This window comes from Pavona decussata, unplaced genomic scaffold, assembly GCF_977016875.1.
Source record: "Pavona decussata unplaced genomic scaffold, jaPavDecu1.1 SCAFFOLD_244, whole genome shotgun sequence".
Classification (NCBI taxonomy): Eukaryota; Metazoa; Cnidaria; class Anthozoa; order Scleractinia; family Agariciidae; genus Pavona; species Pavona decussata.
Genome location: NW_028145649.1, coordinates 787826 through 806814, shown reverse-complemented (window position 1 = coordinate 806814; position 18989 = coordinate 787826). Strand labels below are relative to the sequence as shown.

The following is an 18989-nucleotide window of genomic DNA, read 5'->3' as shown; positions in this document are numbered from 1 at the left end:
TTCATTCTGCCTCTGATACCAGAGTGAACGGAATATGGTTGCCCAGAATAGAAATTGCGTTCTTTAGAGAAAGCTTTCAGTTTTATTGAAATAAGAGGACTTGCCTTCTTTTAGAAAGGTTTTTAGTTGATAAAATCGGAATAGGCACAAACGTGCTCTTTTGTGAACTGATAGTCTATGTATTCTGTTATTTCTGAACCAGAATAAGAATAGCCCGAGAATTTGTCCTAAAAGAATGCGCCTCCAAATCAGTTCAACCGTTTAGTTTCACGATGAAACTCGTATTTCCATTGACATAGTTTTGAATGACGCGGCATACGAAGTTTTCATACCGGCCGGAGTAAAAGTCTCGTTGGTATCGTGTAAAGAGCCCTATTAATAACATAACAATAAGCGTAGCGTATATACTTAGATTAAGTAATCAAAACATTCGCAATAAAATAATAATCATACATAGCAACTTTGGCGTAATAAAAGTAATATTGAATTGAATTGACTTTTTTTTACTTTATTTTTTTTCCTTTCAAGCGCTCCCAAATGACGGTGACTTCATTTTTACAGTCGAAAATAGACTTACTCAAAGACAGTGGAAAATGAAACTGCTGGAATATTTTGGTTTCAAGTGTTAAAAATGTTGGTTTCTTTCAGCTTTTTTATGCTCTGAGTCCAAAAAAGACATCTCGAAATTTCCAGTTGACTGTGGAGTCAACTAAATGTTGTTTCAGGTTAAAATTAGAACTGGAGTTAGTCAAAAACCAAAGGTCAATGCCTGCTTTGATTAAGAAATGAACAAGAGAACAATGTTAACCCGATTGCACGGAACATTGGCCATTTTCTTGTTATTCGTTCAGTGAAGGACACATCATTGCTTTTTTCTGAATATATGTTTTGAAGCTATTTCTATGTATATAGTTTGAAGCCATTACTTTCACAGGATAGAATAACCAAGACAAATATTACTTAATGATTATTTTGAATAGATGATGCACATTGGCTTTTTTGTATATACTTTCTGCGATGGAACATAGCTTTTATGAATCTAAACAAAAACAACAACAACAAAATTTTCTTTTAGTTGTCATGGAAACAAGACATGGCTGCCTCGTTTCTTCATTTTTAAAGGTCGCATTCTTTTGGGACTATTCTGGAATATTCATGGTCTTCTGGGACCTATTCTGTTTTCGGCATGAACAGAATACTATTCCATTAATTCTGCCCCTGATACCAGAGTGAACGGAATACGGTTTGCCCAGAATAGAAATTGCGTTCTTTAGAGAAAGCTTTCAGTTTTATTGAAATAAGAGGACTTACCTTCTTTTAGAAAGGTTTTTAGTCGATAAAATCGGAATAGGCACAAACGTATTTTTTTGTGAACTGATAGTCTGTGTATTCTGTTATTTCTGGACCGGAATAAGAATAGCCAGAATTTGTCTCAAAAGAATGCGCCTCTAAATCAGTTCAGCTGTTTCGTTTCACGATGAAACTCATATTTCCATTGATATAGTTTTTGGTGACGCGGTATAAAAGGTTTTCATACCTCATTTCACACTCATTGGTATCGAGTAAGGAGTTCTATTAATAACAGAACAATAAGAGTACCGTATATACCTTGATTAAGTAATCAAAACATTCGCAATAAAATAATAATCATACATGGCTATTTTGGCGTGATAAAAGTAATATTGATTTTTTTATTTTATTTTTTCCTTTCAACCGCTCCCAAATGACGGTGACTTCATTTTTCCTGTCGAAAATAGACTTACCCAAAGACAAAGACAAAGAAAATACCTTGAAGTTCTCTGTAAAGACCTGCGCCAAAAAACAAGTCGAGAACGATCGGTAAAAACAGGATTGTTTTCCTTGTACAAACTAATGGAAAATGAAACTGCTGGAATATTTTGGTTTGAAGTGTTAAAAGTGTTGGCTTCTTTCAGCTATTTTATGCTTTGATTCCAAAAATACATCTCGAAATTTTCAGTTGACTGTGGAGTCGACTAAACGTTGTTTCGGTTTAAATTAGAACTGGAGTTAGAAGCTGTACTTTCTTATTCGTTTTTAATCAAAACAAAGACGCAAAAAAATCCGTTCACTTAATTTGTTTTCCCACGGGGCACCAAAGAGCTCTCTAGAAACTCTTTTTAAAGGTGTCCTTGCGTTCCTGGTCGAATTGGAATTTGGAAATGTTGGTTGTTGTAGTGAGATGAAAACCGGAGTAACCGGAGAAAAACCCTCCGAGCAAGGATGAGAACCAACAATAAATTCAACTTGAAATGGGCCGTTTTATGGGAGGCGAGTATTGTTATGACTGCGCATGCGCCATCCCTGCTTCCCTGGATAGCAAGTTCTTGCCACTCACATTGCGAGAAGGGAAGAAAGTTGCGGGTTTCTATGAAAATAACATTCAAGCCAAGAACAAAAACAAAAAAAACAAAGAAAAACAAAAAATTCAAGACCTACCCACCCCACCCCGTTGTAAGCCCCTTCCCCTCCCGGCTGGCGGCTTACTAAAATCAAATGGCTGCCGGATCATGCAATCAACAAACACAAGCTTTCAACAAAATTGTTCAAGGAGGACCCAGAGGAATGTGCTTTTGGAAAACATGTAAATTATTGGTTAACTTGATTACTGTTTGTTTAGAAATGACTTATTTGTATACTAATCTCTTTTCATGAAGGCGCAAACTGGTTTTTGAATTAATGTAGGAAAAAATATTGGAGGTTTCAATGTTATTCGTACCAAGATGAATTGATGATGAGTGTCTTGGGAATAATTTCAGACTGCTAGCGCTCTCTTTCTTCTCCTAAGTTCTTAATCTCCCCAATCCCCGTCGTTCATGTTACTAATTTACATAATTTTATTGTCACTTTGTGCGCATGACCTGAGGAAAAAGTACGACTGCTCGCTGTCTATAATAATTTATTCTGGCATTGGGCTAGGGAACGTCGAAAACGAAAAACTAAATGTCCAAGATTAGAAAATGAAGAACATTGAAACCAGAAAACGAAGTCAGGAAGCATCCCAAACTTTGAAACTAAACTGCAGTCACCCTTTATTTCAGAGCGGACTCGTGAGTTGAACGAAAATCACGCCTTAAAAATTCCACCCTTCCACAGATAAGGCGCGAAGCCCGAAACTTCTGGAATTTGTTCAATTTTTTGTCACTTCTTTGCCATTTACTCAACTTTTACGACAAATTCGCACCGTCGAAATCGGCTTTTAATGTCACAAAAAAAGCATGTGTATTAATTGGGGAAGATCCGACTAAACTTATTGGTTATGTTTTGCTCTTCCTTCGAAAAGTCTGTTTATTTTGTTTTCTTTGTACTCTTAGAACAAATTCATGTTTGATTAAAGTTACTTTGACAAACTTTTGTGCCGTTTTGACGAAAACTTAGAAAAATGCCGTGACAATGCCCCATTTAATTACTTCTCAATCACGCGCAATTTATGTCCAGTCTACCGGCTGAAATAACTAATGGCCTTTTATAATTATTATAGTTTGTGTCGGGAAAGAAGCACTGATGTACGTGATTTAAACTGAAATGTTGCATGATACTAAATATTAACTAGAGAATAAATTGAATGAATAATGCTGTACGAAATAACACCGATAAGTTTTAGTTAGTGAACAAAGCAGATTGCACAATTGTAAACCGGCAAAGTCCGAAATTAATGTTACAATGATGTGACTGCACGCATCTTTTAAGCTCAATGAGGAAGAGAAACGCGTGTAATTGTGTAATAGAAATGAAATTTAGAAGCATTACGATCATGTGTAGGCTTGAAATTTTACTGTGCTCGTGATTGTAGTGAAAATACCTGTTGCGCAAATAAAACATAGTAAATCTTAGTACAATTATAATGCGATTTCACTTTTTTTTTTTTATTTCTTCGTCTACGAATTCCAGGTAATCTGCAACAGCGGAGTCTCTGCGCTGTAGCGGCTGCAGATGCAGATCCTAGTGTTAAGGCTTCATTCCTACCAAAATTCATGTGTGTGGGGAGGGAGGGGATAAATCGTAGCGCTCCTTCCATGGCAACCTAATGACAACAGCCTCAATCACATGCACAAGCAACACAATTCCAATATGGCGGACGCTAGATGAGTGACTTTTGAAGTGTGGTGTGAATTCTTTATAAATCTTTTTATATAATTTTTTATACCCGATTCAATGAATATAAAACTCGCAGGATCCGAGGAGTGTGAAGAGAAGGAATTCAAAGTGCCCAGAACTCGCAATCTTCTCCCATCGAAGACATACCGCGAGAGTATTAAGAGATGGGGAGAACCTTCAGAATTGAGCAGAAGACGCGTAATAATTGTCCCTTTCATAAAATGCCCGGCTAGAGATGTTTCGGCGACAACGGTGAGCAAAGGTAAGAAGGCAAATAATATCGGATAATTGGGAAAAAATTAACGAAGTAACGAAACGACTTTGTAGCGAAACGACCGGATACCGTATCTCCTTGCCGGGTAAGCGTATACAGTATGGGCTAGTAAAAACAAGCCAGAATTTAGTTGGTAAAAATTTAAGCGCACTTTTAAAACAAAGCTTCGTCCAGGTCTTCAATAATGGTTTCTTATTGTTTCAATGTGTGCATGCGGATAAGCTAAAGATTATTCACTGTTGACCCGATCGTCAAATGACTTTATTTTATACAGTCAAGAGACATAATTTGTCTGCACGCCGAACTTGGGCAAGCATCTTTAGTTTACCTGATAATTTTTCTCGGTATAAATAAAGTCAAACAGATTAACTCATCATTTAGATTTAACTGCTGTATGCCCAGTAGGGTTGCTCTCTCTCTCTCCTCCTAATTATACAAAAGAGGCCTCTTTCGCACTCGAGCAGTCAGCCTCTGTAGAGGACAGAGGGACTCCCTTGTAATTTTAGAGGTGGGAAATATCGTCATCGATCTCTCTTTGGTGTATAAATTGTGGATTTTGGTATCCTCCAGGGACTAAATGAAGATATTTTTAGTCATCAAGGTACGTGTATCATTGACGATTTCACATGCAGATTAATTAAGAAATTAAAAAATGCCATCATTTATTTTTGGTAATTTAGACCTGAGACAATCAGACGTGAGATTTATAAAATTCCTTCACAACCATTATTTATCAGTTCCATTGGCATTAATACAATAGTGGTGTTCCCCAAGTAGTTTGATTCAAATTTTCAACCAGCATCCATACTTGGAAACTATCTGCTTAGTTTTTTCTTCCTGGTGTCCAAACTGACGCCTTTGTTCCAGATAATTTAGAGTCGGTGTCAGTGAAGAATTTTTGAGGGGGTCAACATATCTGGTTGGATCTCTTCAATTTCAATTTGTCAGGTCAGGAATCCACTTTACTTGGGTTTTTGACCTTAAAGATCCCTCTTTTATCTGGAACACCATGATGTATACTCAGATAAAGTGAAGTGGATAATAATTTTCGGGATTTTTTTTTTTTTTATGTTTTTTTTTTCTTTATTGAAGTACCACACATTACTTACAACACTAACACTGCTAACAATACTAACATTACTTACAAAACTAAATTTCTAACAATGCGTAACACTATTTACAATATAGTAACATTACTACAATACTAAAATACTAATTATAAATACAACACTTATGTTAGTTATGCTAGTTATTTTTATAATACATATCATTTTTATTTACTAACCTATTTTTCTACAGTTTGTCACTAAGGGAGAAAAAACGAGAGCACTATACCGTTATAAAGTATCTAAAGCGTACAGTCTATATTTTTTCCATTTAAGTTTGTGACTGGACTCGTATTTTTATTTATTTGACCTCGTTATTTGCCATTCTAATCGATAAACGTATTGATAAACGTATTGATCTGTCTGACTGCTCGCATTAATATACTCAGACATAATTTTTTTCATTTCAGCCAGACTTTCCAAAATCTGGTTCAGGATTTTTCTATATTTATTACAGTGTGACGCCCCTTACCATGGCTACCGAACAAAGTTTGTTGGTTGGCCACAGTAAGGCGCATCGCACTTTAGCCTAATGGAAATTCCGCAGTTTTTAACTATAGCTGGGTACAGTAATATTAATTATTATTCTTACATGCACTAGCCTTTCCTTGCAATGAGAGCCCTGTTGGTCATAATACTTTTTCTTCATCATTCTATAAAGTAAATTTTATTAATCAAAGTTTTATGATTTCTAGACAAGAATGCTCAAGGTGGCTCAGAAACTGACAGCTTTGACTCTCAAGTTGCAAGTTACAAGAGAAGATTACAGGAACGCAAGAGGATCCGAGGAATTTTAAACAACTGTGGCCTAAAACAGGACTGGCTTGAAAACAAGACTGCTAAAACTGAATTGGAAAACAGAGTGCTGAAAAGGATGATACTGAAAGGACGACCTGAAATTACCATTAAAGAGGTATTAACTTGAGATGCACTATCAACATAGAGTCCTACAGGGATGATGATGATGATGATGATGATGATGATGATGATGATGATGATGATGATGATGATGATGATGATGATGATGATGATGATGATGATGATGATGATGATGATGATGATGATGATGATGATGATGATGATGATGATGATGATGATGATGATGATGATGATGATGATGATGATGATGATGATGATGATGATGATGATGATGATGATGATGATGATGATGATGATGATGATGATGATGATGATGATGATGATGATGATGATGATGATGATGATGATGATGATGATGATGATGATGATGATGATGATGATGATGATGATGATGATGATGATGATGATGATGATGATGATGATGATGATGATGATGATGATGATGATGATGATGATGATGATGATGATGATGATGATGATGATGATGATGATGATGATGATGATGATGATGATGATGATGATGATGATGATGATGATGATGATGATGATGATGATGATGATGATGATGATGATGATGATGATGATGATGATGATGATGATGATGATGATGATGATGATGATGATGATGATGATGATGATGATGATGATGATGATGATGATGATGATGATGATGATGATGATGATGATGATGATGATGATGATGATGATGATGATGATGATGATGATGATGATGATGATGATGATGATGATGATGATGATGATGATGATGATGACATTTTTAGAGCTTCAGTGTACCTGTACAATATGATTTTTCTTTAGTTAGTGAACATTAGGATTTAGAGGTATGATTAGAAGTTTGTGATTAGTTGTTATGGTTTAGTCTTTGCGAAGTTGACTATGGTTTGCCACCGAACCATCCTTTGCTTAGGTTCTGCGCATCGAGAAGTTTACACTGCCTTTAATAATTATAATATCTGTTACTTGATATTGCACAAATTAACATACTAATACATGATCAAATGTGCATCACAGTGACAATAAAACTATTACTAACTAAACATATATGGATCTACAATGATATCACGACTTTGTGAAATTATAAAATTTGATGAGGTGTTACAGGCTTTTATATGTATCATGGAAAACCACTGGAAAGTCATGGAATTTTGTAATAATATTTGTGTCCAGGCCTAGAAAGTCATGGACTTTAATTGTGGGCCATGGAAAGTCACTCAAAATGATGTTTATGTAAAAGTTACAATTACAATGAAAACTAATAAAAAAGGAATGAAAAGGGAAGAAGATAAACAGTAAAATAATTCAGCCTCTAAAATAACTTGCATGCTGTTGGTAACGTACTGCTGTAAAATTGAAAACCACTCTTGACTTGTTTATTGAATTCATAAAAAAAATTAACTCGTCTTTTGTTTTACTTCTTTCAAACAAGACACCCACCCCACCCCCTGTGATTGAAGAGGATACCCTTGTAACAGGGGAGGACAGGGGAGTGCCCACTATTCGCCATCCCTCCCCAGCTGCCTTGGCTGTCATCCAGGACTACTTGGAGCGCAAGAGGCTTCGCCTGCTGGACCTCTTTGCACAAGCAGATAAGGACAAGAACTGGGTAGTTTCACGGCAGGAGTTTAGGAACATCATCCGATCATGGCACATCCCGCTGACGGAGGTTGACTTGGAGGATTTGATAATGGCTCTAGATAGAGATAGCAGTGATGCCCTGGATTACAGAGAGCTGGCTGTGGGAAGACAGTCATATTTAGAACAAAGGTTAGGAGTCAGACTGTTTCTGAGCTAAGTGGCTTAACTTATTAGCATTAGTAATAATGTCAAACATGAGGAAGTGTTTCATCTGATTTCCAAACACTGAGAAATGGGTTGAAAAAAACAGGGCACACCTGAGTATTTTAAACCAACTTTGATGTGTTTGGAAATGGGATGAAACGCTTTCAGAAGAACTAGAGATATGGTTCAAAAATTTGGGAAACTTTACAAGTTTTTTAGATCAGTTTTAAGCCTTTTTATCAATTATAATAATAAACACTGATCGCCAAAAGAGCAATATATTTTGAAGAAAGCCTGAGGTCATGGGTTCAAATCCCGTTCAAGGCTGAATTTTTTTCAGGCTTTCTTTTTGCAACTGCTTAGTTGTGTACTAACTGCCGGGATCTTTTTTCTATTTTAAGCTCTTTTCAGTGTTTGAAACTATCAATTAAAAAGATATATTTATGTAATAATTCTCAGAAAAAATCAAAGCAAAAGATTACAAAATTTTATGATAATTAAGATAATTACCATTCCAAAACTCCAAAACTTCTTCACGGTAGTGATTTCCTTTGTTTTATCATAAGAATAATACTATCAATATTAGTTTGAGGAACAGTCATTTACATTGTGTATCCAATCATGTCTCTGTACTCATCATCGTAAAACCCGATGGGAAGGACTTTAGGCATATGTTGGGCATTTGACTTTCTAAAGAACTATTAATAATTGTTTGTGGGTTAAATGAGGACAGTTCGTCCTCTGGGCTTTAAATACTGAGGACCTTAAGGATGGCGCCTACTAATACCGAAGCATTTTTGCGTCGTTTCTGACTATGCAGGAAAAGCAGATCTTAGCAAGGGCTGTCAAACTCCAAAAAGAAAATTGGGAGTAACCACACATATTTTGACTTTTTTCTTTTTGGATACCAAGGGCACTCGCAAAAATCTGCTTTCTCCACATAGTTTTAAACCGGGCAAAAATATCCCTGTCAGTATTAAATTAGTAGGCACCACCCATAGGAAACCTGAGTATCTTGAGATGTGCAGAACGTATGCGAAGTAACAAAAGTAGGCACCGTCCTTAAGCAGAAAAATGTAAATAGGAAATTGTGGGGACCTTGGTGACTCAGATAGGAAGTGACTATGCTGCTGACGCTGATAGATCCTTAGATGCTGCCTAAAATGCTACGGTGAATCTGAGCTAAAACACTGCAATTTAAGCAATCTGAAATGCGAATTTTCACTGAGCCCTTTCATTGCTATAAAAGAGGTCCACAGTCCATTCAAGACGCAGGGACTGATGCTTGTCAACATTCTATATTTCTTCAGGGTTAACAAGCAAACTGGAGAGTTCCTTCATGGTCCTGCTAACACCAAATCAGCAAAAAGACCAGAAACAATTCCAGAAGAACCAGAACCAGCTGTGGATCCTTCTCAGGAAAAATGGGCCAGCTCAGGAACACAGAGGCCAGGCTCTCCACAGAAACCTACATCCCCTCAAAGACCTCCCTCACGGAGCCCTGCTCAACAGAGACCCTCGACTTCCCCTCAGAGAGCCTTTTCACCCTCTCCAGGCCAGCCTGTGCCTTTTGTTGGACAAAGGCCCGATTCTGAGCCCCAGGCACAAGGGTCACGCCCTTATTCCCCCTCTAGTAGTAGTGACTGTAGTATGTCGCCAACTCTGTTGGAAATTCCTCCATTTCAGTTGTCAGAGAAAGTGGAACAGTTGACGCAAGATGAGGTAAGGTGACTTTGTTTCCTTCTCGCCTGCGTAGCTGGAATCCGGTCATTTCGCTTGAAAAGTCAGTTCGCCCGATCTCACGACGATTCGACCCATGTTTTTAAGTGCGTGGTCTAATAAAACTTCAATTGGGAAAAAAACCAGAAGGCATACAAGTAAATTGCGATGGATAAAACGAGCAGGACTACTCAGTACAAATTGTAAAACCAAACTGAGAGGTCCTTGTATAAAAACCTTGACGCGCCGAGTTTTTCCCGAGATCTTACGGATTTACCTACTTGTGATATGAAGAGGAAAAGTTTTGCACTTAGCCTCGCTTCATAACGAGGCTCACAGCAACTTGGAAATGCTCTTTTTAATACTTTACAGACTTAGAAAGTGAAACATTTGCTAAATTTGTATCTAAGTATCCCGTTCGTACAACAATCATTTCTGGGGAGATTAGAAAATGCTATGAACCGAACTTCCAAATTTAGTCAAGGAATAAGCGACAATCAGTTTTTACCAATAGTCCATTTTACAGTTGTGTGCTAAGTGACCTGGCCTTGGATTGTAAGCGAGGCTGGGGGTGACCTTGTTTTGACCACTGCTTTTCATATGTAGATCATGCTGTTGTTATGCTAACTAGTTTGCATTTACATATGAAAAGCAGTGGGGTCTGTCATAAAACAAGGTCACCGTCACCCTCGCTTCCAATCCAGGGCCAGGTCACTAAGCACACAACTGTAAAATGGCCTATTCAAGGTATGAACTTATAAAAAAGTCTGGTATTAACATGACAGCAAAATCTCCTGCAGATAAAAGACAGACGCTCGAAAAAACAGCAGAAACGGAAAGAGAAAGAGAAAAAGCAAAGGAAGAGGGTACCCCCGGAGAAAGTGACGGTCGCGCCATCTACCATGGGGGGTAGGCTGGGGGAGATGGTGGACAGGCATCGAAGGATGACCATGAAGGAATATAACGACGTGGTAGAGCTGTGTCAGATGCATGGAGTGCAGGTCAGCAAGGCACTGCTTGGACGAGGTGAGTTGAGTTTGTAGTTGATTTACGGCATCTAAACTGCAAGGAGTTTTTTATTTTTCTTCAAAAATATAGAGTTCTAAAGTGTGACGTCACAAATATTTGAATTTTTGAAATTATGGGATTTGTTAGTATATTCGGAAAGAGCATGATGAAAAATGCCTACTTGCCAAAAATAAGCATCTTATTGCATTTTGGGGGCGAGATATTAGCTCTGTTATGCCCTGATGACTCCATTCAAATCCTTCTAATTTTGTCTTAGTTCTTATATTTGGAACTGAGACAAAATTAGAAGGATTTGTATGGAGTCACCAGGGAAGAAGCGAAATTGATATTATCTCAATCTTTCAGGAAATTCAGATAGTTTCATTTGCTAACTGCATTTTTGGTGTCTTGTCTTTCAGTTCTGCTTCAACCTGAAGACACTCCACTGTCACAAATAAAACTGAGAGCGAGGAAGCCTGGGCTCTTTTCAATATCCACCAGGCATCACATACCCGCCTCTAAACACCAGTCTTCCGCGGCCGTCACCAACTTACGACGTCCGCAGTTTAGAGACCCGGGCCCTAGCACGTGACATATGCACATTATTTTGTAAACACAAACATAGGATTCTTGTAGTGTTTAAAAGACTTTATTTTTCGGCACAAAAATGTGTAAAAATTATGTTATATTTATTATACAGATATGCAAATATGAACTCTTGGACTGTAAAAAGTAATCATTTTTGTGTTCTTTAGCCCAAGAAATAAATAACGACAGATATTCTAAACAATTTAAAAAGTAATCTGTCAATAATAATCGTAAAGTACATGTCGCGAGCATTGGTGACAACATATTAATTCATTATTAATTCGTGATTTTACCTTTAGCAATTTTGGACTGTTTGCCAACTTTTTTTGACATCTTGCTGTTAGCTTTCTTTATATTTCTATAGAGCTACCGACTGCATGTGCGCATGAGCGAACTTTAAATCTAAACTGACTATTCCCCAAATAATACGCCATTTCCGAGTTTCTTTGAACCTCGTTATGAAAGTGAGGCTAATATTGCAAATTTTTTGTCATGAAAATTATTTTTCATTCATATGCAAACAAAATCAATTTCCATATGAAAAGCTTTGCACTTAGCTTTGCTCTCATAACTAGGCTCACAACAACTTGGAAGTGGACTATTCAAAATGGCGTTCGCTGAGGAATGTAACCGGGGAAAGGTGTGTTTGGTGAAGAGACAATTGAAAGCTAAAAGAAAGTGGGAAGGATGCATTAAGAAGATATTTAGGAATGAACTATATTGCAGTGATTATTTTGATCTTTCTTGTGGTTTTCAGAACTAGTCAGTCAATCCACCGTGCGGGAAAAAAATGGTGGCTGTGCATTTTACCACAATACCTCGCAAACCTTATACAGCCAATAGGCACATAGAAAGTCTTTTTTTTTTTTTTTGCGAAATTCGTCCCTGTACTAACAACATTGTGTATGCTAGGTTTGAAGTTGTTAAAGCTTTTCTGTGCGTTTTTAGGGTTTTCGTACCCTAAGAATTATCCGTCAATGTACCATTCCCCATCTTTTTCGATACAGTGGATTCACGTGTGCAAGTTATCTGCAAATACGGCGTAACTACCAAGCCTTTCAAACAGCGTTCTGTTGTTCTTCAGTTAATTTCAGAGTCAATAATCATTGAAACTGCTAATGTAATCCTGCGCCTGTTTCTGGCTTACACAGCGTAGTCTTCCTTACAGTTTCGCCACCAAACCTTCGTGAAATCCCGTGACAATCCCTCGTAATCATCCACCGCCCGTGGGCGACAGCACTTGTGGATCCTCAAGGCGGTCACATGTTATTCAACTGTCCTTTGACATCCCAGCCTTCAACTACCGAACTGTTCATTTGGTGAAGCACTTGGAAAATCCAGCTGACTCATTTAATCTCCCAATTGATAACATTTTCCTTGTGTCGCTTTGCGTCTTTCAGTTTTCACCTGATTTCGCTTTCACCTTGTGGATCTTTTGGCCTTCTTTTGTCGTTTCTTCCTTTTCACTTCTTCCACCGCTACCTTCCCACTATCCTCACAACTTGTTTCAGCTTATGAATGCAAAAGAGAGAAAGCAGTTTTAACAACCGTTTTAAAAAAGCGCCTAATGTTTACTTATCGTTAAGTTCTGAATAAACGCTCCACAATCCTTCCGTAGAGAAGGCAACCCCCCCTCCCCCCCTTCAACCCGATTTTAGATCGACTGTTAAGACGCGAAAGTACAGGGTGTTTTCTATTAAGCCAAATTTTGCCGGTTTGAAGGTTGCGTGCGACATTGCAAGGTTACCCCCAATTTTCTTTTTGGATACCAAAAGCACTTGCTACGTTCTGCTTTCTCCTCATAGTTTTAAACCGGGCAAAAATATCCCTGTATTAGTACGCACCACCCATAGGAAACCTGAGTATCTCGAGATGCGCAGTAACAATAGTAGGCACCCCCCTAAAGCTACTTTATTGCCAAAGTCAACCAATACTAAAACGCAAAATTCCCTCCAAAATTAAGAAGCCCCGCCCCACCCTACCCCCCTGAAAATAAGCCCCCTTTCAACAACAGAAGCCCAGTGCATATATTGTACAACAGTAATGTAATGTAATTTACCTTTGATCCCGGGCATCAGCAGGGTCCCGCTCTTCGTAGGATACTTTCCGCTAAATCCAGCAGGTATTAATGGCGTCTTCACCAAACTGGAGGGTTCAGCTGAGGAAAAGGAAAAGTAAAATATCGTGAAAAATTACATTATGGAACGACTACAAAAGCGATAAGTGAGTTTGTAAAATGTCAAAACCAGCATTCGAGCTGGCTCCATGCCAGCGTACACCTGAGAGGCGCCCGAGCACGAAACCTCCTATCAATTTACTTGAAATTCTCGCCGCTTTCTTCTTGGACCATGAGTAGTTTTCTTATTTTTCTCAGGGCGAGTGGAGTGAGCGAAATACACGAACGCGCGCAAAAATCCTCCCCCTCCCCACTCCCCCTCCTCATGGAGACACCACGCGCGTTTGTCCACGCAGGAGGCAATTTTGCCGCCATTCACGTGGTGAGCTCACTGTTGTTTTCTAGTGCGTCTAGTTTTCACATCTCTTGTGCAAGACTGTGACATTGCACGCTGGCAAAACGAAAGGTTTTTTCGCTAAACCTAAGTTACAATGCAGTATACAGCTATTTCAATTAACGTTGTCGGTTCAAAGCATAAAGCTAAAAGACAAGATTTTTATGAATAAATTTATCAAAATCAGTCATGCCTGGAGAAAACTATAGGTTGTAATTAGCAGTACAATGACCTGCACGTGCAGGGATGATTTTGATGAAATTATTCATAAAAAATAATCCCACAAAACATTGCGGTCTTGTCTTTTAGCTTTATTTTGATCCGACAACGTTAATTAAAATAGCTGTAAACAGTGAGTTGTAATACACTACTAGAAATTTCTCTTCGATCTTTTAGCTCTTCACACAGCTATCCAGAAAGAGACTGCCAACAATCTAGAGCTGCAAGCTAAATAGACCTTAGAGCGGTTTTCATTGAGTGTCGTAACACTAAAACCAGAGTAATTACTCTGGCCAATCACAACAGACGCAAACAGCGTAATGAACCAATCAGAAATCGATGCAAATACATGTAACCAGCGCCAAGCGCGGGAAAATGCGTTCGGGTAAGGCACGATTGGTTTTGGTTTTGCTGCTGATTGGTTGAGATCGTGGCGCGTATTTTGCTGGCCAATCACAGAGCAAAGTAAAGCAAAACCAAAGCAAACGTGAAATTACTTTCGACACTCATTTGAAATCGGCTCTAATGGTATTCTCGTTATTAAACTGAATCCAGTTTGCACACGAGACTCAAGCAAAGGGAATCTTCACAGGCAAATATATATTTTTAATATATTCCCCTGCAAGGGCCTCCACTGCAAGCTGCTAGATCCACATCAATACCAAGAATACAGAAATTGTTTATTGGAATGCTCAGTACCTTTCATTTGCTTCAGCTTTTTCTGTCTCTCTTTCCTTTCTCCTGAATCTCCAAGATCTTCTAACCTGTATGGGTGCTCGTCAAAGGCAAATAACTAGTAAGGAAGAGTTTTGCTGCCAGGGGTTGCCGCAGTGATATGGTGACTTTATTCGTAAAAAGCTGTAGTATAACTATGAACTCTGGAAGTACACAAGGCAAAATCCGACGAAAGAAAACATGAGACCGACGGCAAGCGCGGGAAAATACACGGGCAGCCGGCAGAAATCATATACAGGCTACGTGGTTGAGTTTTAAAAATCTTTGTTTCTGATTGGTCAATAATTTTTTATTGAATTTAAGTGAAATGCCACGCATATGTTTGAACTGTGGGTCACAGATGTATTTAAGGGCGCGGTTTTCCGGATATTCCAAAATCAGAATACCTCGAAATAATTATTAAATGTTATTCTTCTAAAACATTAATAAGAATTCCACACGTTTACCTCAGCCATTTGGATATGTTTTCTTTACCGGGCAACAGATACAACATACATTTTTCAAAATACACAAAATATGGCCCCCCAAAAAGCGCGCCCTAAAAGTTTCTTTCGTTGGTAATGGTTGGAACATACTCAATGTAAGAGTTTTTGAACAGCGCGTGGGGAGAACTATAGAATTTAATCAACAACCACTTTACTGACATATACTTTGTCAATCTTTGCAATAATCCCTTTTGAACTTCACAAAAGGATACAAATCTTCGTCAACTTCAATATCCATAGCTTTGGCAGAGGCAAGAATCCAGTCATTGCCAGATTTCTTCCATCTAAATCTACAAAACAACACGTGATAAATAAATAAATAAACAAAAGGAAACACAAATGAGGGGAGGTGTCCTAGTTAGGGCGCTGGAGGGCCCGGGTTCAAGTCCCACTCTGACCACTTGGATTTGTTTCACGGTAGCCCCGTTTTCAAATCCAAGGCCACGCTTTGTAAATGGCCAACTGGTTTGCTTCCAACTAGCTGGGATTTTTAAGAGCCGTCCTCTGTAAATATCGACTATCGTCGTTTGGACGAGAAAAAATGAAATCCCTCAAACTTTCTCAGAAGAATGGTCTATATAAGTGATTCACATAAATATAACTTTCAGCTCAGTTCGATTCGTATTTTAGCCGTACTGCGACCATCTTGGTTTTACCGCTATGAGAGGGCTTTTAGCGGCCATTTTAGGCCACACTTTTAAGAATTTGTCTTACAAAGAAAGCGTTACAAATCCGAACAAAATCTCATTATTCGAAACAAGCAAATGTTTGTTGTTGTGTTGAGAAGCTTTTTTGGGAATTTGATCGAAATCTGATTTTTTTACAAAATTTTTAATTTCTTCCCTAGTGAACTACTCTTCAAGTGCCAAAAAAATGGCCGAGTTTAAAGGAAAATATCGCTAAAGATACATTAGTTGGCACCCTAAAACAGCATCCCAGTTAAAGAGCAATGTCTCGTCTGTAAGGATATGCAATAAAATTTTTGGGCAGTTAAAAAGAGAAAATTATAGAAGAAGAAGTTTTAATTGTACTTTTGTCAACAAACACCGCCTTCCTAATTAGCATAACAACATGAAAATAACGATTTACTAAGAATATAATGATAAATTCCACTTACCTCGTGAAATATCGAGAACTGGATATTTCAAAATATATCAATTTATAGTTTCAGTTGGATACAGCCGCATTTTCGATGATTTGTTGTGCGAAATCACTGTAATACACCGCAGCCTTTAAACTGAGTTGAATTCTTCAAAGTCCGTCAGGACAACTATCGGCCGAAAAAATTGCCTTCCGCCCCATAAGCTGCCGTGTGCAAGGTGTCAAATATTTCTTTGTTATCCTTAATGACCAAAACTTCTTTCAGCAACCATTTAAATCCTGCTTTGAACTGGAGATTCTCGTCAAGAAATCGTTTATGTTCCGTTGACCTTCCGCCGTGATTAAACAATGAGATTGCGTTACAGAAACGTGCGCACATCCAGACGGGTTGGGGTGGGGGTGGGGAGGAAACAAAAATGGAAATGCTCCCAAATTAAAAAAAAGGGGCCATTCAAGATTACTGTCAAAGCTATTTTATGCATGTCGCGTACTAAATAGGAAACTGCTGTCCCAGAATAATGTGGAATATAATAAGCCCTTGTGCTCTATTTCTTTGGTTGGGGCGTGGGAGGGGGGGGGGGGGGGGGTTGGCAAGTAAAACACTAATTTACAGCATCAGATGATTGTTGCTCTTCTGTTTAGGGTTCATACATGTTCACAACTGTCCCAAGCTCACTGACAGCTATATATTTGTAATATTAGGTAACAGTGAAAATGTTATAATCATCGGCACGTAAAATTAATATGAGGATTTGTATGGGAATACATGCAAATTAACAGCTTACATAGAATTCCAATAAAAAGCGACTTAGTTACTTACTTTTTATTTTGTGTGTGTGTGTGTATTACACTTGCCTGTTTGTGTTGTGGAACGTTGTCATAGCGTTTACCATCACGAGGACTTGGAGCCAGAAAAACTACTAAATCTGAACATCGTTGGAAATGCTATCAAATGTTACGAAGGGCAACCGACTGACAAATAGGGCACAACAGCTAATAGTAAGTGGCATTCATTGAGAGTGGCAAAGGGTTCTTTTTTGCGACGCGTGATGGCCCATAAAAAAAGCAGCGTGACGGGTGATGGAACTAGTCTGAAATGTCAGCCGTCTCAGGGTTAGGGGGAGGAGACGGCTGACATTTCAGACTAGTGATGGAACCCGTGAGTGAATACAGTAGTACAAATTTTTTGTATACACTGTATGGGCGTCAATGAAATACGCCATTTCCGAGTTGCTGTGAGCCTCATTTTGACAGCGAGGCTAAGTGCAAAAGCTTTTCGTATGAAAATTAGTTTTGTTTGCATATGAATGAAAACTAATTTTCATAACAAAAACTTTGCACGTAGCCTCGCCTTTATAATGAGGTTCACAGCAACTCGGAAATGGCCTATTCGCACTTTCCCACGGTCTCCTAGCACGTGATCAATCTCGTACCCAGAGTCCTCAGGCTTTTTGGTCAGCGGGGCGGCGCCAGGAGAGACTCTGGGATAATGGAAAAATATCATTTTTTTGATTGGTCGTCTGCATAACAATGGAAGATCGACAGGAAGTCCGTTGGTCATTTGCGGAAGTTAACCAAACCGGAAACCCCCCCTACCAACTTTCCTTGTTTAGGAGGGAGATTTAAAATGTCAAACTCGGAGTTTTGTAATTTTTATGTGTGTGTCACGGTTATTTTTATTTTTTTTTTTTTTCACACCAAAAATTAGAAACACTCCAATTCAAAGACAGGTTTTGAATTATGTCAGTGAAACAATTTCTAGCCGGCTAAACATCAGCCGTTTTATCGTAGGAAGTTTGCCACTACTGTCATACGACGGTAAATCACGGCAAAATGCAAACAGCTTAAACTGATTACTGTCGCTGTTGTGAAAAATTATTTTCGGAAAATATCATTATATCAGTCAGTTTGGGAGAAAAAGCGGTAGGAGAACGAATTGGTGAAGCCGTTCGCAAGTATGAAAACATTAAACGTAATAGAGAGGACATTGGTGTCGTCAACGTTCTGAATAATTCGAACATGTTATTTACTAGTGAAGGTTATCATGGAAAAATAGAGAAGTTCTTTAACATCTATAAATTTTATTGTGGATAAAAATTTGGAGATGACTGATCTGTTGTGGAGTGGAGTCCATCTCAGGTTGCCGTTTCGATTAATTCCCTTTCGGTTTCAGTGCCACAAGGGAAACGCTGGAGACATCTCCACGATGATCAAACGCCGCACACGAGAGCAAAAGTTTCACTTTTTTCAGTCACGGCCCATGGCCAGTTTGCCAAAGAAAAAAATTCAGAGAAAATTCCCCCTTTCAGGCGGAGGTAATGGTGTGTTGAACATTTTTCTTAAATTTTGAGAGATTTTGTGTTGAGAAATTTTGTCAGATTTTTTTGTCACTGTTCCATATTCCATGCAAAATAAGAACAATTAATTATTTGTCCTAGGCCGTGGTTTG

General features: G+C 38.3%; 1 protein-coding gene and 1 pseudogene across 2 annotated transcripts in view; one reads left to right on the top strand and one right to left on the bottom strand.

Annotated features, from left to right (window-relative positions):
* Positions 1-4020: 4020 nt before the first annotated feature.
* LOC146457286 (uncharacterized) lies at positions 4021-11617 on the top strand. Its single transcript, XM_085092038.1, has 6 exons — positions 4021-4378; positions 6192-6409; positions 7823-8160; positions 9486-9897; positions 10695-10920; positions 11322-11617. Exons 1-6 carry the CDS (start codon positions 4174-4176, stop codon positions 11492-11494), a joined length of 1572 nt encoding a protein of 523 aa, XP_084948164.1. The 5' UTR covers positions 4021-4173; the 3' UTR covers positions 11495-11617.
* Positions 11618-11887: 270 nt separating this feature from the next.
* The window catches only part of LOC146457285 (ATP-dependent RNA helicase DDX24-like), a 31275-nt pseudogene continuing 24173 nt past the window's right edge, over positions 11888-18989 (bottom strand). The window contains exons 12-15 of the transcript XR_014858509.1: positions 15652-15729; positions 14919-14983; positions 13550-13648; positions 11888-13001 (exon numbers count right to left, since the gene is read on the bottom strand). The product of XR_014858509.1 is annotated as an ATP-dependent RNA helicase DDX24-like (transcript). The remainder of the gene's footprint in view (positions 13002-13549; positions 13649-14918; positions 14984-15651; positions 15730-18989) is intronic.